We start from the raw sequence: 23,723 nt of genomic DNA, 5'->3' as shown, positions 1-23,723 counted from the left end.
CTATCTACTATAATACCCACTCCATTTCTTGCTTTACTCTTTCTAGTGTACCATAATTTAAAACCCGAGTTCTCTATCATCTTTGCCTTCTCGCCTGTCCATTTTATCTCTTGTACACACAAAATACTAATTCTTCTCCTAATCATCATATCTATTACCTCCATTGATTTACCAGTGAGAGTTCCTATGTTCCATGTTTCAAATCTTAGATTATTAGTTTTCCTATCATATTTGTTCTTATCCAACCTATGATGTAAGAACTCTTATCTATTTAACACTATACCCAAGTTCTCATGGAAATGTAACGGTCCTTGCTGAGACGTTACAGTCGGACCCTGTAACGCGAACTCTTGCATATTTAGCATTACACCCGAGTTCTGGAGATGTAACGGTCTTTGCCGAGACGTTACAGTCGGACCCTGTAACGCGTTCCTTCCGGAGAACAACCTAGCATTAGTACAATAGTTTAATGAATCCATTTATTGAATATTTGCCATAGTTTTGACGCTGGCTAGCAACCTAACACAACCCTCTTCCTTTATCCGGGCTTGGGACCGGCCATGACTGGTCGCCATGGGCGGAGTTTTAGATATAACAACATACCTAACTTAAATCCCTTGTCCAATTCATCAAAACACTTAATTGGCTAACTGTAGAAGGGGACAGAAGTTCCAACACCTATTGCGTTACGGTTGACAACCTTGGCAAACTAGTGAAATCTTCAAACTTAGTTCTTGTGGAGTAGCCTCAAGCCAATGTATAGCTTCGTTCTTTTCATCTTCCTCTAGATTGTCATTGCTTGCAACTCTTGAGTTCTAGATCACAACCTCCTTCGTCTCCTCCAAGAACACACATTCACCTTTAACTTTGTCCTCGAGGGAAAACACAATTTCCAAAAGAGGGGTAACTTTATGTGTTCATTAGCTATGCCAACAAGCTCCACATCAGTAATAAAAAAAGAATAGATAGCTATATTTAGTTTTAGTTGTATTTTGGGTTATTGTAAGTGATTTTAGTTCGGAGTCAGTCCTGTGAACAAAGTATTTGGAAATTTTATTTTACAATGATTTTTTTTTACTAGAATGGTAAAAAGCCATATCAAGATTATAAGAATATATGTAATGCCTACATTAGCACAAAATTTTGGGCTTTTCTTTTTAGACTTTGTATACTAATTATAATACTGACTGTTGTCTACATTTTTCTTTCCTATCATTGTGTTGTTAGATACTATATTCCATTGTTTTTTTTAATCTTGTTCAGAAAGCAATTCATCAAGTGGGAACAAAAATGCAGAACTATTTGTTGAGTGTACCTTGTATATTGATGGTGTCCCCTTTGGGCTGCCCACAAGGACAAGGTTTTCTCTATTCTTTTCACCCTGCATGTGCTTATTTCAACTCTATTTGTAACCATAAAAGCTACATAGAGCTCTGAGTTCCTTCTATTTTTATACCTTTTTAACCTTTTATTTATTTGTATATTATCTAAGTGAAAAAGTTTCATATGCCCAGGCTAGAATCATCAGGACATCCATATTGCTGGAATGAGCTCATCACATTGAGCACAAAGTACCGGGACTTAACTTCACGGGCTCAGCTTGGTTTTACTGTAAGTCTACACATATTGCGTCTCTAGCAATAGATCTTTTTCTTCTTTCCATGCTTCATATACATTGACATAAAATGGCTTTAAGATATATTACCTTGTAAAAAATTGCGTAATTGTCTTGCTGATAAATGCAATTTATGCTCTTTATTTCCATTTGAACATGATTCTAATTGCTGAATTTGATTCCTTTCTATGAAGTATACTTGGTTTTACTGTAAGTTTGCACATACTCTGACTCTAGCAATAGCCATGATTTTTTTTTCTCCTTGATTCTTATAGATTGACATAAAATGGCCTAACGCTATGCTAATTTGTAAAAATTTGTTTAATTGTCTTGCTGATAGATGTGATTTATGTTCTTTATTTCCATTTGAACATGATTCTAATTTCTGAATTAGATTCCTTTCTATGAAGTATTATGCTAAAACTCCTAGTTCTTGTCTGTTTATTATTAGCTCAGAATTAACATATATATGGCTTTATAACAATCACTATATGTTGCTATTAAACTTAACATATCAGTTAATAAGTATGAAAAGATTTGTTGCTGTCTCTATGGCCTCTGCTGATGTTACATGTATCATAATTATCTATGTCGTGCATCTATGGATGAGGTGCAGTAAGTAGGGCTGGTGAGAGAGCATTTTTAGATTTCATATTTGGACGATATCTGCAACTTATTTTTTAAGTAGGGTAATGATTTGTGCTATAACATTTAACTTATAATCATGTTTGTTATGCTTATGAGATACCTAGGGAACTGAGACCAGAATGGTACTGTACACTCAGAGAAGATATTATTATTTTTATATCCCACAAAATTATGACAAAACATTGACAGATATCTTCATAAGATAAGATGACAAGAATCTATTGAGAAAATTAAGAGAGCTGGTTGTGCTTCAATTCTTATAATCTTCTTCAATGGTAGTAGACACATATACTTTTTTCCCCACAAGTGTTGAAGTAATCTTTCCTAGTAATTTAGTTGGATCTGGAATATCAGATCAACAACAAGGAATACCAAGTTTAAACATACAACAATTTATAGATGTTTGTTTTATCTGTATAAATTGCTTTTGTTTTCTTGAATCTCGTGGATCTGTTTTTGTTTCAATATATAGTACCTCCGTTATCTTTCTGTGCATATTCATCAGTACCTTGTTGTTTTAAGATATGTTTCTGTGTTTAATTTCCCTGTAGGTTTGGGATGTCTCATGTGGTAATGATAATGGTTTAGTTGGTGGAGCAACAATTTATCTGTTTAATAATAAAAAACAACTAAAATCAGGGAGGCAAAAGCTTCGACTTTGGCCTGGAAAAGAAGCAGATGGAGCAATTCCGACTTCTACACCAGGAAAGGTTATTATTAGGTTATAAGTTGGATATTTTTTTTTATTCACATAGACTTTGCATCAATAGTCATCCACCTTTTTAAATGCCTACAAATTAGCAGGTTGCTAAACATGAGCGTGGGGAGATAGAACGTCTGGAGAGGCTTGTAAACAAGTATGAAAGGGGCCAAATACAACAAATTGATTGGCTGGATCGTCTTACTTTTAAAGCTATGGATAAAATTAAGGACAGAGAAAACCTTAATAGTGACAATTCTCACCTTAGCGTGGTTGTCAGCTTCTGCACTTTTGAACACAGAGTTGCTTTCCAGGTTAGCTGTACCTTCACAAGGCTTTCATGATTTCATGGCATCTTTTTGTTTGCTAAAATGTGGACTCTTCATGCTTCCAATCTCATACATATATAGTAGCCACATATAAAACACTTTCATTGATTTTGTTATGTCATTGCTAATTGGTTAAAAAAGGGTTGGCTGCTAGAACTGTAATTCTGTGACAGTTGAGGTCCTAAGTTATCATCATTTGATTATTACACAATTACCTTTTCAGTAATTTTGGAAATGAGTATTACCTCGAGAACCATTTTTCATGTAACAGGAAGATTGCCAAAGTAAAATCTCAAATTATTTTGGTGATGGTTAATGATATTAACTGAGTTTTATAGAGAGGAGCATTGACTTTTTTTCCATGCTTTGTCGTTAGAGATCTTAGTCATGGACTCATGGATAACTTAGACGCTTAGATTACATAATTTATGAGATCAAATGTGTAGAATTCATCTATGTTTGTACATCTTTCAATCCATTATATTGGGCGGTGAGGAGCAACTTCAGGCTGGTTGCATAGTGTTTCTCTAAGCTACTGGCTACAACTGAAACTTGACTTTGTTGCCTTTTCAATCTTTGTGGAATTTCACTTGGACCACACAAGATTTAAATTTGCTATTAGATTATCCTTTCGGTACAATGTTTTAGTATGCATTTGGTTTTATTGTGAAATCTTTCTATCTGTCATGACCAACTCAAAACGAAGAATAACTCTGTCAATAATGTTGATCTTATTTCTCATACTTGACGTGCAGGAATCTGGGGCAAACTTTTTTGCACCATCCCCTGTATCATCCACAAATGAGCTTGTTACTGTATGGGATCCTGAAGTTGGAAGGACAAATCCTTCTGAGCACAAGCAATTAAAACTTGCTAGAAGCTTGACACGTGGGATTATAGATAGGGATCTCAAACCAAGCTCTAACGAGAGAAAGTAAATTCATTCTTATAGCTGCAATTTTCTGCTTTTCCATGCTTTTTCTATGTTTAATTGTTTATCATTGTCCATTATTTAACAAAGCTTAACTTTCTTTAAGTCATTCTAGATTTCTTGATTAAAAATAGGCCCACAAAGTTTAGTCAACAATTGCATTTTCATGGTAATTTGAACCTGATGGTTGGAACATTGAACTTTGGATTAAGTATACCGACATTGTGTCCCAGGGAGCATGTAGTTTGCCAAGGAATATTTGTGTTTGCTACTTGAATAATAGAAATCAGTATCATATTAGGGAGATAATTGGACTCTATATTGTTTCTAGCCTTCTAAGTTTCTCATCATCCTGTCTTCATTAGCAGCTCTAGGGGGTCGTGACCACAGCTGACAGCTGGGGCAGTTGCCAGTTGCATTCAAATTCATTACTTTTAATCTTTTATCATGGGTCTGCCTCTGCCCAGTAGATTCCTCGAGAATACTGCAATTACTATATGGCATTTATCATACTAATCTTTATTTCTTTTGTTATGATGGATGCACTCTTCCTGCCTGAGTTACTTTCAATTTATTGGAAATGCATTTTTTTTCACGTACCATTATCACAAAACACTCTTTTCTAAGCTAGGTCATGGAAACCATTAGTCAAAAGATCATCCTCGATCATCTGAAAATACTTCCATGTTCTAATTTGATGAGTTCTTGATTCAAAGTGCTTCGGAATGTGTTTTTTTTTTCATAAATATACCATAGTAATTAAACATATTATATAATTTTTTTAAGCTTTAAGTAAGTTTTTGATATCTTGCATCTTTTATTCAATATGAAGATATTGGTGAAGATATTACCGATAGGATAAGAGAGGATGTTTGAAATAGGGACACCCTTCTCGAAGCATGTGTGATTTTTTGCCAATAGAGCATCATGTCTCATTTGCAATTCACCCATAAACTCTCATCATCCATAAGTAAATTTTCTATTGTTGTATTAGGTTTTGTCACATAACTATCATATCCTAACCTACTATAATGTGTCTCAGTCTAACTACTTACCATCATAAATGTATACCAACACTAGCAAGAATAAATACTATTCATTCCAAAATAACATTTTACATTACCGCTTGCTAGACCACATTTATTAATATCATGCAATCATATAAAACTTCATATATATATATATATATATTGCATAATAACTTACATGAATAGTTATGCAAGTAATAGTCTAGCATGATATAACATATAACACCATGTTGTCACTTGTCACTACACAGCTATATGAAACTATGAACATACATTATAAGATCTCACATATAGGAAAATTATAGAAAAAAGTCAACAACAATTATGAACAAAGATAAACATCAAAGAAAAAGGCACGAGGTGCAAGGGGGCAGTAGGGTCACTGCTTGGTGCACCTTGAAAAGGGGATTGGCTAGGGCTTCTGCTTAAGCAGCAGAATAAAAAAAGGATCTCAGCTGCTAGGTGACGACATCAGGCTGTTGCAACAAAAGACAGCAAGTGATGATGGGCTGTGAGACAATGAAGCTAGTGGAGAGTGCATTGCGTGCAGCGAGGCTCAGTTGACTATCGATGGCAGATATATGTGTGAGATTGTGAGAGAAGTGGAGGGTTTGGACTTTGGATTGGTACCATGAGTGGAGAGGGAGAGGGTTGTACAAGAGTTGGGAAAAAGTGATCGATAGTACAAACCTAACTTGCAAATTTATCCAATCTGAGACAGACCAGTTTAACTAGTTCAACATTGGTTCAGATCTAAAATGTCCAACAAAAAAGGGGAGCCCATGGCATGAAGCTCCTGCCAATATGGGTTCGGGGAAGGGTCTATTGTACGTAACCTGACTCTACATTTTTACAACTCGAACCCGTGACCATCATTAGGTCACACGGCAACAACTTTACCATTTCATAACTCTAAAATGTCCAATCCAAACCTAATTTAAGCCTGATTCAAGCCCAAAAGCGAATTCAAGATGATTCCCACCTTCTCTTATCCTCAATCAGCCAAAATAAACACAAATTGAACTCATATCAGACCAAATTCCTGTAAATCCCCCTTTAGACATCCTGCTTCTGCTTTAGATCATTTGGCTGAAGCCGTAATACACCCTCAATTACTAATTATCCCTGAGAAAAAAAGATCAAGATGGTAATTTCATAAAAAGATTATTCATATTTATAAATGGCACCAGTGATCAATGTTTGAAATATTGTTCCAAGTTGGGGTTTCCGACCTTAGTTGAAGTGAGATGGTCCTGGTGTTGGTGCTGTGCTGGGCTTGTTGACACACGTGCCAAAGGCATTGAAGAAAAAGAGGAAGGAGATGTGATGTAGAATCAAGTTCAAACTTATGTAGAGCCATAACAGATGAATAAGAAGAAGAGCAGGAGGTAATGGCTTGGGTTGTAGAACAGTGGTGCAGTTAGCACAAACCCTCGTGTTCACCTCATGAGTCATCCCATCGTGTAAGCTTAGCCCTCACATCCTGTTGTGGCTCAAACTGGTTTTGGTTTGAGGAGGCCGGAAACTATTGCTGAAGAAGCTCTGCATCTTGTAAGTCACCTCATCACAATTCACAAAAGCTTCTCATAGAAGCCCTATTGCCAATCATTGGTCCTCAACTCAATTCACTTGCATCATCTTGAATATTGAGTAAGTTTCATGATCTGAGTGGCAGGTGAAACAATAAGTTTTACCCATACCAACATGGAACGAAATTAATACCTTGCTAATGATATGATATAGTCTTTGAGGATGCAATTCGTGTTGCTAAGAACCTTAGATAACTTATGGTCGCCTTTCTTTTATCCTTCTTCCTGTGCACATACATACACATCACTGAATGTACTCTGGTTAATAAAGTTTCTTTAACAATTTGTTGGTCTTCCAGCAATTCAAAAAAAGAACATATATTGTTTTATGTGCAACATTTGTTGACAACAATGCCTTGCTACTTCTCTATGAAAGCATTCTATTCGCTGAACCTGATACTACCATTTTTTAACTAATAATTGTGCAATTTGGCGTGTAGGCTGATACAGGGAATCTTGAAGTATCCTCCAACACGCACACTGACGGGTGATGAAAGACAATTGTTATGGAAATTTCGTTTCTCTTTGATGTTGGAGAAGAGAGCTCTTACTAAATTTCTACGTTGTGTTGAATGGAGTGATATTCAGGTTATTATCTTGTGAATTGATCTAGCATCTAGATTTTGAGCATTCTATCCTTACACATTTACACATCTGATAGTAATTACTATAGTATCTGATTGCTATCCTTAACTAGAATTTGAAGTACTTTGGAAGTTATGCCTTTTTTTTTTTTAAAACCTGATATCTCCCTTGGACCATTGGAATTTTGTTGTTTCTCATGAAGCAAAACCCCAGCCCTGAAATCTAAATCAGATTCAATTCCTTTTTATTTCCAAGATGGAGGTAATGGGTTCATTTTTTTTTTTTTTTGGGAGGGGGGGTTGTAGAGGGAATAAATGTAATTTTACTGCTGTAAGCCCCATTTCTCTTTTTTTTCCCCCTATTTGTATGGATCTTGTGGTATTGGCAATTATGGCTGTTCTTGTCCTTGAAAATTAATCTACTTTTCCTTCCAAGCACAATTAAAAATCCTGTTTATCTACTCACTTATCAAACAATATCAGTTTATATATTTTACACTAAGATACCATTTAAATGTTTCTGATATATAAATTCTACGATTATTTACTTGCCTGGCATTTGATGTGAATATGTTCAACAGGAAGCAAAACAAGCAATTGATTTGATGGGAAGGTGGGAAAGCATTGATGTTACTGATGCATTGGAGCTTCTGTCTCCTGTTTTTGAAAGTGAAGAAGTGAGTATTCAAGATGTTGGTTTTCTGCATGTTCAATGTGTTCAATATACTGCCAACTCACTGTTGAAATGCCAATGTAAAACTAACCCATATTAGTTTGGGGGACTAGAAGTCTAAATTAATGATAATTAGTTTAACCTTGGTATCACATGTGTTCTTAAAAAATCTGCTAGTCAGTATGCGTCCCTTGTCTCGACATTATTTCTTTCTTGCTGGGCCTCCTATAACTGAAAAAGGTCTTATGGATGTATAACATTGTTGCCTTATTCGAGATGTGTGCTTAAATGACTATCCAACTAGTGCATTCCTATGTGGTGACATGTCCTCTGTGTTCAGATTTATGATAGGACTAGTTGTTAACTGAAAGCAACCAGCTTTACTTTATCTAAGTGACTGGTAAAGATTCAATGGAATATTAAATACGCAGCACTGATGTTGGTGACAGAACTGACTATCTTCCTATTATTATTGTGTTTAGAGTTTATCCTTTGTTTCAAGTAATCAATGTTGTGCCTCTGAAAAGAGTAACTACAAGAAATAGCTGGGTTTTTTCTTTAAAAAAACTTAATAATGAGTAATTTCATGCATTTCCTTGTGATATGACACTTCAATTGATGATAAATTTAGATAAATTTTCTTGCAAAATATCCATACAGGTTCGCGCTTATGCAGTTAGTGTCCTTGAGAGGGCTGATGATGAGGAACTCAAATGTTATTTACTTCAGTTGGTCCAGGCTCTTCGCTTTGAGAGAAGTGATAAGTCTCGCTTGGCACAATTTCTTGTGCAACGTTGTATGTCTTTTCTTCATTTCAACTTTTAATTGTCATTATTGGATCAACAGTTTTGCTTTGCCTTCATTTTTGCTAAATAGTCCTTGTTTAGGATATTTTATATTTTTTGATTTTGGGACTATGCTTCCTTTGAATATCAAATTGGAATTTCTAGAGATGTTCATTATTTGCCCAATTAGATTTACTGGATATAGTTTGTATAGGGATGATAGGTTCTCTGAATCCGAAGGGGAATCCGATATCCGACCCGAATGGAGGAGGGAATTTTTAGATTCGATTAAATAATCGAGTATTCGAGTATGAGTATTTTTTGGTTCGGGTATGAAGGCGGATGTGGTAAAATCCTACCAATACCCTACCTGACATATATATATATATATATATATATATATATATATATAGTCCACTTTCCGCTTCGAAAAAAAAAAACATAGTTTGTCTCTTTACTCGATTATCAACACATATCTTATCTTTTTTTCCAAGAGAACTCCTCACCCGATCGAAGGAGTGCGAGGAGCATGGTTGAAAATTTTGTTATGTGCTGAGCGGAACGGGCGAAATTTACCGTTCCACCCGCACACTGAAACCGACACCAATTTAGCAACAATTTTGTGCACGCGACAGAGGAATTGAGCACGCGACAATCGCACGCGCTCGTCTTCACGCGACGGAAGGCGTGCCGCGATTCCATCGTGATTGCGGCTGGAGGAGTCGCAGGACTCCTCTAGCGGCACTGGAGGAGTCCTGCGACTCCTCTGGTGGCGCCAGAGGCGTATCCCGCGACTCTTCGGCGCCGCGACAAGAGAAGATCGGGAATTCAAGGTTTTACTATTAAAAATTAAATATTTTGATTTAATTAATTCAAACATTTGCTAACTTAAGTGTGATATTTCGAAGAGGCTTTTATAAAGCCTAATTAAATTATCCCAATAAAATATAAATATATTTAAATTTTTTTAAAAAATAATAAATTTTATTAATTAATATTTTGAAAATTAATTTTACTAATTTAAATTTTATTTAAAAATTCTAAAAAATTGAAAAATTTAAAGAATTCTAATAAATAAGATTAATATTCTGATATTTTTTAATTATTTTATATTTTTTTCTGGTTTACTATTTAATTAATATTCTGTTTTTTTATCATTTTAAATATATATTATTTAAAATAATAATTAATTTAAATAAATAAATAGTTAATTAATATAATTATTATATATAACGTAGCATTTTTTAATTAATTTATATACTTATTATAGAAAAAATATAGAATTAATTTAAAATTTAGAGCCATGAATATTAAGACATTTAGCTTTTTTACTTTTAGAATTCTTATTTTCGACATATGAAACATATATTTTTATCTTAGAATGTCTCTACTAATCTGCTTAGGAAATATTATATATCTTTTATTTAAGAAATTTTGATAAAGGTCTGTCAAGTATATGATTTCTAATACAATACTTATAATCTTATAAACCTTGGATCATTCTAAATTAAGATAGTTGAATTATTATTATTAGAAGATTATTTCAAGTTTAAATAAAAAAATGCCGAAATCGTATCGGCACAACGTGATATGATACTGAAACCGTATCGTTCCGGTCTGGGATCGAAACCTCGACACAAGTTGAGATTTTAAACGTTGGCGTGGAGTACAAGAATTTAAGAATTTAATAAATATTTATAGGTTCATTGAAATATTTTTTTTTAAAAAAGAATTGTAAGTAGTAATAGGATGATGGGTAGGATATGATTACCCGATCTTTCGACGGGTATGAGGTTGGAGATGAAAGTTAAATACCCGATGGATATGGAGTTGGGTATGAGGATAGATTTAATAAATGGGGATGGGTACGGAGGATTTGAAATCCGACCTAAATCCTATCCATTGTCATCCCTAGTTTGTATGTCTACATGTTGTGCAATTGAGTACACATTTAATACACTTGATTGAATATAAACGGGTAGTCCGGTGCATAAAGGTCTTGCTATTGCGGGTATCGGGGAAGGGTCGGATCACGTACACTTGATTGAATATATGAATAAAAAAATATCAAAAGGTAAATAATATTAAATTGAAAATAATTATTTTTCTTTTTAAAAGAATAAGTGCAATTTAAGTGAAGTAAAATCAATAACGAGACAACTTCCAAAATATGATTTATATTTCAATTTGGATTTATACTTGAGGTGGAATAAAATCAATATTTAGTCTAGAACCCTTGTAAAGTTTTATCCATATTTATTTCTCAAACTTCTATTAATTAAAAACATGGTAGCAAAAGGTGATTACGCTCACCCCAGGCGCTCCTCACAGCCCATCCGCAGGTTATGTGAAGGGAGATAAATCACGGGGTCAGCTTATAGCCAACTGCCAAGTTGGCTAGGGGGTGGGAAGGTTTTTTTTCCCCGAGGGCATGTGCCTATCTGGAATTGACCCCTTGTTCCATTGTAGCAAGTCTGTCACCTATATTAATTGAAAACATGTGGCATGTGGCAGAAGGCGCTCGCCTCAGCGCCCCCGCCAACCCGTCCCTAGGCCAATACAAAGGAGGTAAATCACGGATCGCTACTAGCCATTAATTGAAAACATGATTAGAGAAGTGATGATTTAATTTTAACATATCTTAACATTATAGTATCACAAAGATGCCAGTTAAATAAAATAAAAAGGGATGATAGAATGAAGTTCTCATCAAATCCTTCATTGAAGAATATAACATACCCAATGTGATTAGACTATGTGTGCATGTCAAGTTTATATCCTTGATCAACAATGGCTGCATATGTAGAACTTGGAATTCTTATTGTCATCAAATCCAAGCTCATGTTGAAGCCCTAACCAACCTCAAATTTGTGGTCGAGAGCAAGCACAGACTCACGTGAACTGATCCTTATCCCAAAGAACAACACAAATAACAACCACTTTTTTAGTAAAGAAGCAGCAAGCACTTGACTTAAATACCTCAAACTAGCTTTTTTGACTGTTGGGGCATTTTAGTCGGAGTTTTAAATAGGGGGTTGGGCATATTGGTTCTGGTATTTATTGTGCTTGACATGTATCAATTGCTGGCAAATTGTTTGTGTTGACGATGAATTGGTCAATTGACAAATGAAGTCAGCATTCAAAATAATAGATTTGGGAATGTAGATATATATCTATAATATAGATGGAATATATTCTCCTTGTTAAGCTACTGTTTTTTATTTTTATTTTATTTTATTTTTTATTGTTGTTTCTTACCATCCTGTGTTAATATTGAGCTACATTTACCTTAAAGTGTAAATTGCGTGTTACAACATATAATTGTGTAGGTATAGTAATTCTGTAACCCTGCTTGGCAAACAAAATTTTTCTGTTGCATCTCACCAAGAATAGAGAATGACACTTTTGTCCATCGCACTAAAACATTGTGTAGTCCTCCAATATTGTCTTTTAGCTTTTTCTTCAGGACTGCACATATATCGAAAAACCAATGGCGACCTGCATAGAATTAAAATTTTAGATAATCAGTCCTTTCATTCCCAGGAGATATTTTTCAGTAATAGCATTAAGATGCCTACTGATTCCTGATGCACATATTGTTACAATTCTTGGCGTTTGATTTCTTGTTAGTTGTGAGAAATTCAATTTGAAACCATGTTTCTTTACTACCTATAACTTCTCTAAACAATGAGAATACATCCATGGAATCATTAGACATGATTACATTATTATTACTTATTCTTACCTTTGGTTTCAAGTGCCAAAGGGTATTGTCAGCACAGTAGGCAGAGTAGAAATGTATTGCTCTAATCATTGACTGATAGTGATATTATGTCAGATAGTTGAATGATATTGTATCACCTGTGTTTACATCTTACAGGACTTACCTTAATTGATACCGCTTAGAGTCTACTGAGAAAGGAAGAATTTCTTTCCATCATTTATCTTTCAATTTTCTTTGTTGACGGCAAGGAGACGAAAAACCCAAAAAAAAGAATGGGGAGAGAAAGTACAACAATAGTAAAGGGAGGGCATGCCAGAGTCAAAGAAACTATCCATATATTACACTTATGTCATCTCCAATTCCAATTGTTGTTAACTGAGATATATTTATCAACGTGGATAAGTTAGCTCCAGTGCCAAATGTCCTATAAGCTTTATTTAATCTACATTAAAAACTATAAGTACAATCTCACTAGGATGCTACAAAAATCAATATCATTATCTTATGCATGACCCTCATTTTAATGCTTAGTTATATTCTATCTCTTAGTGCTTTAAAATTTTAATCTCAATTAACTTTCTAATACTATAGATTTGTATTTGGAACTAGACAAAGTCAGTAAAAGAATATTATATGCTTAAAACTCATGAGTTGATCTTGACACATTGAAGTATACTAATGCTCGGCACATTGCTAAAATGGTACCATTTCAGTCAAAGATCAAAACTTTAGTACAGATTGATATTTCAAACCTTGACTAAGATACCCTTTGCTCAACAGCCATCAATTTATTGTGCTTGCTGAATGACTATTGGCATTCTTTTCTGCAACTGTTGCTAGTAAATGAATATTGTTACTTGTCTATGGACTTGATGATAATGCAACTTTTTTTTTGTTAGGTCAGATCCCATTTTCATGGTAGTTATATTATCTTGAAGTTTCAAATTTCATCTATCAAGATTTTCATACTATTCAGTTCACTATGATTTTTTCTGTCTTTACTTTTAAAACTTTTCCATTTAAAACATTGCAGCTTTATCAAATATTGAGCTAGCTAGCTTCCTTCGTTGGTATGTAGCAGTTGAGCTTCATGATCCTGCCTATGCTAAGCGCTATTACTGTACTTATGATATGCTGGAGGACAACATGATGAAGGTCAGATTTTAAATTTCATTTCATTGTTATTCCTTAATTGCCAGAAGTTACTTCTTTGTTTATGTACTGCAATTTTTAGATCGTATAGGTTGTCTTATGTCATTCTGTAGGTTGAGATCACATAATTATTTGGTATCCCTAGAAGGAATGCCACCAGTTGCATATTCAGGGAGCAATGAATTATTGTCATTGATTTTTCATCCCAATCTTGTATAAGGCTATGAATCTGTATATTTTTTTCAACATCTGTGATTGTTGAAACAGCCTCGTGCAACATCTGTCAATCTCATGTCATTTGATTGTTGAATCTGCAATGTGACTTAGATGTCACGGGTTTGAGTCGCGGAAACAGTCTATTGCAATGCAAGGTAAGGTTGTATACAATAGACCTAATATGGTCTGACCCTTTCCTGGACCTGCACTGGCAGGAGCTTCATGCACTGAGCTATTCTTTATCTGTGATTGTTGCTCTACCTTGAGTTTTTCCGGTGGCATGTTCCTAATATGGTTCCAGATTTGCAACTATGTATTTCTAGATGGTCTGCTTCTTTTGTTAAAAGAGAGAAAAGTATGCTTTAAAATGTTTTCCCCTTTGGTACTTGATGACAAGAACCTTGTCCAGGTAGATAGTAACGTTATGCATGCCAAATGAGGAACAACATGCCAGATATTGCACAGATTAAATCACCAGTGGTTAGTTGTTAAATAGTCACACATTGTGGAAGAGTTCTATGAAGTTTTAATTTAGTTATTTCTTTACCTATAGGGTGGTCTGGAAACAGCCTCTTGCAAAAAGCAGGGTAAGACTCCGTACAATGGATCCTTCCCTGGGACCCCGCATGGCGGGAGCTTCGTGCACCGGGCTGCCCTTTTTTTTTTTACCTATAGGGTGGTGGGTAGATAATGTTCTGATTTGTGTCAGAGACTTGTCACTTCTTTGACGGCATTTATCTTTAAGAAGAACAAATGGATGCAGCGGAATGCGATTAGGTTATAATCAGAAATCTCGCCTTTATTTTTTTCCGTCTCGTTGTTTGAGCTTTAATTGCATCATACAGGTCAACAACTACAGTGGTGGTCTCAACTCCTAGGTACATTTGTAATGCTTAAATTTGATTATGCATCTGTTGTGGAATGAGTGCAGAACCTCATGAAGCTATACTAGAATATCTATGCTGGGAACGACACAAGTACATGACCTTTTGTGTTTAACATGCACAATTCTATTAGGGTTTATGCTAATTAATTATAAAGTAAATTCTGTACCTCTATCTGAACAAGATTAAAACCAGGGTTATTTGCTTCTAGTTGTCACTTTTACTTTCCCTCTAGGATTATCACCTAAGATACCTGAGAGATTATTAGGTTATTGTTGAAAATTTAAAAAAGAAATGATCAAACATTGGTTATCTGTGGACTACATAGTGATGGATCATCCATCTTAGAATTTTATTTAGTTTTGGAAAGTTCAAGAAAGATTTGAAATTTTTAAAATTTAATTATCTTCTCTTGCTTCTGAATCTCAATGCTCACACTTTCTTTTGTTGTGAGCAGTTGCAAGTTGGTACAAGTCGAGAAGAAAATGGATACAAGTTATGGCAGAGTTTGGTTCGCCAAACAGACCTAATAGCTCAGCTGTGTTCAATTACAAAGGACGTTAGAAATGTACGTGGTGGAACTCAAAAGAAAATAGAGAAGTTACGACATCTTCTTACTGGAATTCTTAGTGAGCTTACCTATTTTGACGAGGTATTATTACCATTAGCTGAATTTGGTTAGCTGCATATCTATGGTGTCTTTATGTCTAACACATGCTTTTCTTATTTGTCTTGTGTTAGCCCATTCGATCACCTCTGGCTCCTGGGACATTGATAACTGGAATTGTCCCAGCAGAGTCGTCTATTTTCAAAAGTGCACTGCATCCTCTACGTCTTACATTTAGTACCCTTAGTGGTGAAACTTGCAAGGTGATCTTTAAAAAGGGGGATGATCTTCGTCAAGATCAGCTGGTTGGTTTCCTTTTTTTGGTTCTATTAAATTTGAATTTTGTATCTCTTATTGATTAGTTTTCTATGACATTATTCTTATCCTCCTTTGGCAATCCGATGCATGTTGTTTTAGATGCAATAACCTAGCAAACATATAACAAAAGATAGTTATATCATGTATCCACTAGATTTGGATACAAAATTTTCTGATCATGCCCTCTTTCCTATTTTGCTAAAGTAAATCATGTGAGAATTTCAACCTTTAGTCACAATAAAGTTTTGACATTCTAAGCAATAATTTCTGTTCTACAAATCTCTCTTATGGAATAATTGAGCCCAGTCTGCTCAGTTATGTAAACATAAGTTTTTCTTTTTAGAGATCATATTGTTGGTAAATGGAAGATGTGGGATAGACTTTGCCCAAATCATTGAATTGTTCAATAGGCTATGTTAATTATTGGACTCATTCAGACAAGAGTTCTTCTGAACTAGGAGGTTTTTCTGAATGAATTGCCCAAATCATTCAAACGTGCATATCCATTTTGGTGTGCATCATTTCATATTCTAACAACTCTTACATGTGATCAATGTAACTAGGAGGTTTCATCTGATGTTCGTTCTTGGTTGCTGGTTAGTAAATTGAAGATTCGAAACATCTTCTAAATCATAAAACTGTTAAATAAGCTACGCTAATTGGACTCACTTGTGACGAGTTTTCACATGGATATGAATTTAGATGTATGGGAATTCATTTTCTAAAATTTTTTTACATGTGGTTAATGTGACTATGAGAGTCAATCCTGATGTCTGGTGTCCAAGACAAACAGGTAGGGCTAGGAAAAAAGGTTCAAGGAACACAGTAAACGTGTAAATATATTATTCTCAATGGTGAATATTTGTTATTGAAAAATTATATTCATTTGTTTCCTGTTTTTGCTTCGTGTATGTTCATGGTGCCAGCTTAGTGTATCTCTAATGGCTTAAAGAGTTTGATGGGTTGTGTTAAACACAGGTTATCCAAATGGTGTCTCTAATGGATCGATTGCTAAAATTGGAGAATCTGGACTTGCAGTTAACTCCATATAGAGTTCTTGCAACTGGGCAAGATGAAGGGATGCTAGAATTTGTCCCATCCAGCTCTCTTGCACAGGTATCTTGATGTTCTGACAATACTGAATTAGTCACTTGTGAATAAATAAATGTGCACTACTATTTTGCTGGCATGTTTTCATGCTATGATCAGTACTTGTTTTCTTGAACATATTAGTTTTGTGTTCCACTCACATGATTGGAAATTTTGTGTCATAATGTCTTGTGTAAAGTACAAGGCCTTGAGAAGCTGATTGAGATCTTATAAATTCACAAGGGTTTCGTGTGAAATAATAATAAAATAATATACATATAAGTAGAGAGGGTTACCTATAGTTGGAATAACTCGATAATTGTCCCCGTCTTCAAATGTGTCATGATCAAAATAATTATTATAGATTATAATTGGTTGATACATCAATATTAGCCGGATAACACATGGCTACAATTAACGGAATCTTTATATTTCAGAAGAAAATACATGAAATAAGGTAATGATACATCTTATGAGGTCCTGAGCTTCATTTAATGTTGTTAATACTAGAAAATAATCTAAATATAGTGAGCTGTGTAGGTAGTTGAAGGGTGATTTTTTAATTTTGTTTGCATTAATAGTTAAAGATAAATAATAGAGAACATGAAAAATTAATATCTCAAAAGAGGGGTTATCCGTGATCTTTTATGATCTTTCTCTAGCCAACATAATTTGTTTTTTAGACTTGTTTTACACTTTTATATTATTACACTAGGTCATGTATAAAGACTATCATTAAGTTGGGTTAGAAGAAACAATCAACTAAAGCAAATTTATAAGTTAATGAATCAGTTAGGATCATTTAGTTATCTAGTATCTAGAACCTTGATTAGTTAGTATATTACCAAATTAGAGTACATTCAGTAACTGCTTAATGTACATGAATCAACATTGCTTCTTCAATTACTTTATAACCAAATATGAGAGATATTTTACTTGGACCAGTACGGACTGAGTTTAGAGTTGTAGTGATGCGGAGAGGATTAAGTTTACACTTAACACTTGTCCTTTAACTGAGTAAGCATTGCTTAGATTATGCTTTTATTTGTTTCTCAAGGAGCAGGTTTTATACTTGAAAATGTTTAGCCCTTAAGAATATAGTAATTGTTTCTTGTTGATGGTTCATTGTATCTTTACATATTATGAAAATACTGATATTATAGTATCATCTTAGATTCTATCAGAAGACCGTAGTATTGTGAGTTATTTACAACGGTTTCACCCTGATGAAGATGGACCATTTGGCATAACAGCTCAATGTCTTGAAACATTTATCAAGAGTTGCGCTGGCTACTCAGTTATTACATACATACTGGGGATAGGAGACAGGTCTGTCTACTTCTTTTTTCTTTGTTGTAATTAATTATTTCAAAATGCATATTATGAGAAATTTGCATTTGACTGCATAATATAGTGACTTTGTTGCCCACATGTTTCGTTTGAGTAATTTTCCTGCTATATATTTTGCTACAAGCTCAATAGAATAGGATGAACATCCCTCAATGTGTCTCGTGCTTTCTTTGAGTTGAAATGAGGATCAACCTTATGGCTAAACATTTTACATGACCTTAGCACTTTGTTTCAACTATTTGATCAATTCTTTCTTTGATTTCTAGAAGAATGTAAATATACTGATTTTTATTGTATACTTTTCAATTTTCCTACTTTTCATTTTTCTAATGTGACTTTCAGGCATTTGGACAACCTCCTCCTCCGAGATGATGGTCGCCTCTTTCATGTTGACTTTGGCTATATATTAGGTAGAGATCCCAAGCCATTTCCACCACCCATGAAACTCTGCAAGGAAATGGTTGAGGCCATGGGTGGAGCTGAAAGGTATATTGAGACATCTAAGATAGTATGTATTCTTTATATTTGTGAAATGCCTGCAAATGTAATATAGACACAACAAAATGTCCAGCTTTGAAATGATGCATATGATTCTATGTTTCTGTAATTTTCCATGGTTATCTTGTCACTCTTAGGTTTTTTTGGCATTTGAATCACCATTTCACTGGCTTGGGTCATTTATTAGAATTCTTGTTTGACCAAATTATGTACTACAAACATTTACGGAGCAAAAGATAGTAACCACTTGTATAGAATCTGATGATAGCTTTGCTAAATCAACATAAATATGATTAATCTTTCTATTGATTCGTGAAATGTTTGGCAAATCATGACATTAGAGACAGTAATAGCAGACTGATAGCTTCTTTGTTTCTTGTTGAATATTGGTTTTGCTAGAAAATTACCTTAACATGCTTCCTTAGAAGTAGATGGTTGAGTCACAGGCCTTACTAACGGCTGCAATGCCAAATGGCACACAACTATTCAATGCAATACTAGGCAACAACACGTATCATTATCTCATACTTGAATTATGTGCACATTGCTAGATTAAAGTTCCAGTGTGCTAAATGGCCTTTCAACTAACAGCTCACCACAATTTTTTAAAACAGATTAATGGCTAAAAATATCTTGTCTATTCTGATTTTTTTACTTTAACAAACTGTGTCCTAATTTATTCAATTTCATAACAATCAATCTGTAACTAACCCTTCAAAACTTCAGCACGTCACTGCATGAAATTGCAGTTCTTGGTTTATAATGCTAGTATTGGGTGGCCTAAAAACAAGCTAGCTATTGATTTGCCAAGACATAACGATTCTTTGTTCCTAGTAAAAAGAATGGATTCTTTGAATCCCTTCAAACCGTAGTACTTAATTTGATTTTGAACTTTCATACTTGGAATTTATTAGGACCAATTGTTTTTAATTGAAAAATACATGTAGTTTTTGGGAGAAGGATATTTTCATTATAAAGTTTGGACAAAAAGATCATATATTTTGTCTTTAATTCTTTTCTTAGATTAATGTAATACTATGGTATAGCTAGTCGTGTTTTACATGGTAGTGTTTGGGGTACTTAGGAAATAATACATGTAAAAAGTTTGTGTATAAATGTTGAGAATACTTAGATGGATGTGTGAAATTAATAGTAAAAAAATAAATTAGGAATATTCACAAGAGAGAAAATAGGTTAAAATGGTATAGACATCCTTAAAGAAAATGAGATATGAAGATGACTTGGAAGAGTGAGGATAAAGAAAGATGAGTGGAAATTGCAAACAAACAAATAACAAGTTAGGCGTTTAACTATTTGGGGTTTGCTACATGTGTCTTATTCTGGAATTGAACTATATTTAAGGTTATATTTTTAGTAATATTTAGATCTTTTAGATCACTTATTACATTAAAACATAGTTTTTTCTATTTCCCTCTATTTTTCACACCTTCAATTCTGATCCATTTTAACTTGTGTTTTTGGAAGAGCCATATCATCTTAACATTCTTTTCCTCTCATTTTATCATTTTTATAGTTACACTTATTTACTCTTAGATACTAACATGACTTGAGAAAATTATATTTAGCATAATTAGTAGATATTTAAATAATTTTTCTAGTGATATATCCTTTCCTAGGGTTCAAAAATGTAATAGAATAGACACCAAAGTTTAAAATCTCGTCTCGTGTCGAGATGTCACCATAGACCGGAACGATATAGTTTCGGTATCGTATCGTGCCATGCCGATATGATTTTAGTATTTTTATTTATATATAGTAATTATTAGATAAATATGTTGATTGTGTATAATTTAAAAATAAGTTATATATTGATTTTAATTTGATTTATTAGAATTGTTTTTATTTTTTTAGAATTTCTAAATAAAATTTAAATCAGTAAAATTAATTTTCAAAATATTAATTTATAATTTTTTTTTAAATTTTAAATATATTTACAGTGAAAAAATATAAAATAATTTAAAAATCAGATTATTAATATCATATATTAGACTTTTTTATTTTTTTTGAGAATTTTTAAATAAAATTTAAATTAGTAAAATTAATTTTTAAAATATTAATTAATAAATTTTATTATTATTTTTAAAATTTAAAATATATTTACAGTAAAAAAAATAAAAAAAATCAGATTATTAATCTGATTTATTATTTTTAATTTTTTTTAAGCCGGTAGATGAGTCCCGCGCCTCCTCCGTCACCGCCGGAGGAGTCTCGCGACTTTGCCTACGAGGCGTCCTATGCGTACGAGGCTTCCTAGGCGTGCGAGGCATTTGGAACGACGAGCATGCAATTCCTTCTGTCGCGTGACACTCCCGATGACGCACTGCGAAATCATCGCTTGTCCGGTGCCGGTTTCGGTGTGCTGGCGGAACAGTAAGTTTCGCCCCTTCCATCCGTCACAGAACGAAATTTTGAACACTGGTAGACACACTAGATTTGTGGTTGGAATCTAATGTTGCACCACTTAGTTAAGAGAAAATATCATTCAGAGGTGTTGTTAATTAAAGTGTAAGTTATATGGGATCCAGATTTCATAGTAGTTTGTCCTTAGGGTGTAGCTTTACCATCTCTACATTCATCTTTCTAAATCTGATGTGTCAACTGATGGGCATGTTTTATGGTCAGTAATACAATAGTTTTAAGATTGCATATTTGGAAATTTTGTCTATACATCTAATCATCCTCAAAAGGAAATTTGTTAAGATGCAACCTAATGTTTATCGAATATCCATGACAGTTGAAGTATCAGTTGCCTTTATGTTAGGATGTTTAATTATGATTAGATTTCTGGATCTAATGGCAATGTGACCTATCTTACCGAAAAACATTATGGTTTGTATTTACTACAAATAGAACCCTTATGAAGGTTAAATTGAGGAAGAAAGGACAACTTTAATGCTGGATGGGTATTATGGGAGAAGGTTTTTGTCTTTCTAACCTATCTATCTTATATCGATAAATAGGCTGAAGAGTAGTGTTGTGATCTTGAATAGAATAACCTTGTAACCTCGCTATCTTATATCAAGTAGGCTGAAGAGTAGCTTTGAGATCTTCAATAGAATATGTAAATGAAAATTGTTGAGGCATACTTACCAGTTGTCTACTCCGAGTCCTTATGATCGAGGTTAATCTTCTGTGAGCTATATAAATTCACTGATATATGATGAAGGTTAATCTTCAAAATCTTTTTAATGTTTCTCTTGGAAATTGTCTATTGTTTAATGTTTGCATGTGCATGTTGGATTGACCTCTAAGTTTAGATGCTAGACCTTTAAAAAACCATTATAGATGTCATAATTTAGTTTGTTCTTCCATTGCAGCCAATATTACACAAGATTTAAATCTTATTGTTGTGAAGCCTACAACATTTTGCGGAAATCCAGCAACCTTATATTGAACCTTTTTCATCTGATAGCTGGTTCTAACATCCCTGACATTGCTTCTGATCCTGAAAAAGGCATTCTGAAGGTGCGCTTATGGTTCATTTCATGGTTTGTATTTCAGATAAGAATATCAAATAATATACAAGTTCACTATCTGATCATCTGTGTTTAGGTTCAAGAAAAGTTCCGTTTGGATCTGGATGATGAAGATGCCATACACTTCTTCCAGGATCTCATTACTGAGAGTGTTAGTGCCCTGTTCCCTCAAATGGTTGAAACCATCCATCGATGGGCCCAATACTGGCGTTAATTATTCTCCATGGTGGGTTTTCCCAGCTTTTGTGGGCCTGTATCAAAGTTAACCTTGCTGCCAGGTATCCCCCACCCCCTACCCCCCATGTTAATTCTAGTCATTCTTGAGTTTGCAATCTGAAAGAATTATGCATATCGACTCATTCCTGTACACTTATAAACCTTCAAGTCTACTTCATAATTCCCATGCGATCTGCAAGAATTATGCTTATAGATTCTTTCTTGTACACATATAAGCCTTCAATTCTACTCCATAGTTCCCATCCAATCTGCAATAATTATACTTATAGATTCATTCTTGTACACTTATACTCCCCTATATTCTGCTCCGTATTTCCTGTTGGAAAGCCCTTGTGTTTCTTTGTGCATCGTATTATTTGTTTTTCCTTGCTCGCTGAATGACTATTTTCTAATTGGGTATGATGTTTATTTCACTCCATGACCAAAATTAAAGAATAGGTATTCCTATTTATTCCTTGTCAATTTCATTCCTTAAATTAGTTTTGTAACCGAGCACACCATAAATGAACCATGAGTTTAATGATTCTAGTTGAATGGTAGATTCTCGGTAAGATATGAATCATGCTATTTCTGGTGTCTGACAAATGACTTATTCTATTTACACATTAATAAGTTGTCAATTTGTATTCAGCAAGTTGAAGGGTTTCACTGTTTTCTCAGCTCTGGTTCCGGAATTCGCCTGCTGTATTTAGGTAGGTTCTCTTTAATGCTTGGAATAACTATCTTGTAAATTAACGATATGATTATAGTATTAGCGATCATTAGTTAGAATTCGTTTTGTACAGTTTGCATCTTCTGTTTTCAATCTAAAACATTTCTTTATGGGAATCTTGTTTTAGTATTTATTTCTGAGTAAAAGATGTATTAATTTTGTATTGCTTGGTGTGGATGTACACACAAACATCCGTGCACAATGCCGTTGTGTATCTCCTAATGCTGCGCTAATTTCTCCTATGAGAGTCCCTGATGACAAAGTCCAAGATTTTGATAATGGGTTCATATTAGACTCAGTTTGTTTTAAAAGAAAATATTTAAAATGCATATCTAAATTGATTTTTTTTTACCAAATAACATACATATCGATTGATTGGTCTGAAATGTGAACACATTTAAATTTGATCGATCAAAAATATTCTTTTATCTATCGCATCGATAATTAGAAAATCGAATTGAATCCTTTCTTGCCAGAAAAAACTGTAACCGTGAAAAACACAGCTGCAATTTGGCAGCCACTTGGCTCTATAATCCTCGTGGTGGCTTGTGATGTTG

General features: G+C 34.0%; 1 protein-coding gene across 2 annotated transcripts in view; it reads left to right on the top strand.

The window, feature by feature from the left end:
* The window catches only part of LOC122026960 (phosphatidylinositol 3-kinase, root isoform-like), a 28,174-nt gene extending 4,898 nt beyond the window's left edge, over positions 1–23,276 (top strand). The window contains exons 3-19 of one of the 2 annotated variants that reach the window (XM_042585730.1): positions 1,264–1,360; positions 1,515–1,611; positions 2,815–2,973; positions 3,068–3,277; positions 4,048–4,226; positions 7,281–7,428; positions 8,006–8,101; positions 8,758–8,893; positions 13,640–13,761; positions 15,316–15,510; positions 15,600–15,770; positions 16,762–16,899; positions 18,047–18,201; positions 18,565–18,708; positions 22,059–22,206; positions 22,294–22,495; positions 23,115–23,276. In XM_042585730.1, the coding sequence (XP_042441664.1) occupies positions 1,264–1,360; positions 1,515–1,611; positions 2,815–2,973; positions 3,068–3,277; positions 4,048–4,226; positions 7,281–7,428; positions 8,006–8,101; positions 8,758–8,893; positions 13,640–13,761; positions 15,316–15,510; positions 15,600–15,770; positions 16,762–16,899; positions 18,047–18,201; positions 18,565–18,708; positions 22,059–22,206; positions 22,294–22,431 (2,333 nt within the window). In that variant the 3' untranslated portion in view covers positions 22,432–22,495; positions 23,115–23,276. Of the gene's footprint in view, positions 1–1,263; positions 1,361–1,514; positions 1,612–2,814; positions 2,974–3,067; positions 3,278–4,047; positions 4,227–7,280; positions 7,429–8,005; positions 8,102–8,757; positions 8,894–13,639; positions 13,762–15,315; positions 15,511–15,599; positions 15,771–16,761; positions 16,900–18,046; positions 18,202–18,564; positions 18,709–22,058; positions 22,207–22,293; positions 22,496–23,085 lie in introns of both variants that reach the window. The other variant, XM_042585729.1, reaches the window with a different exon arrangement.
* The last annotated feature ends 447 nt before the right edge of the window (positions 23,277–23,723 follow it).

This window comes from Zingiber officinale, chromosome 10A (assembly GCF_018446385.1).
Source record: "Zingiber officinale cultivar Zhangliang chromosome 10A, Zo_v1.1, whole genome shotgun sequence".
NCBI classification, from domain to species: Eukaryota; Viridiplantae; Streptophyta; class Magnoliopsida; order Zingiberales; family Zingiberaceae; genus Zingiber; species Zingiber officinale.
This window is presented reverse-complemented; position numbering and strand designations above follow the sequence as displayed.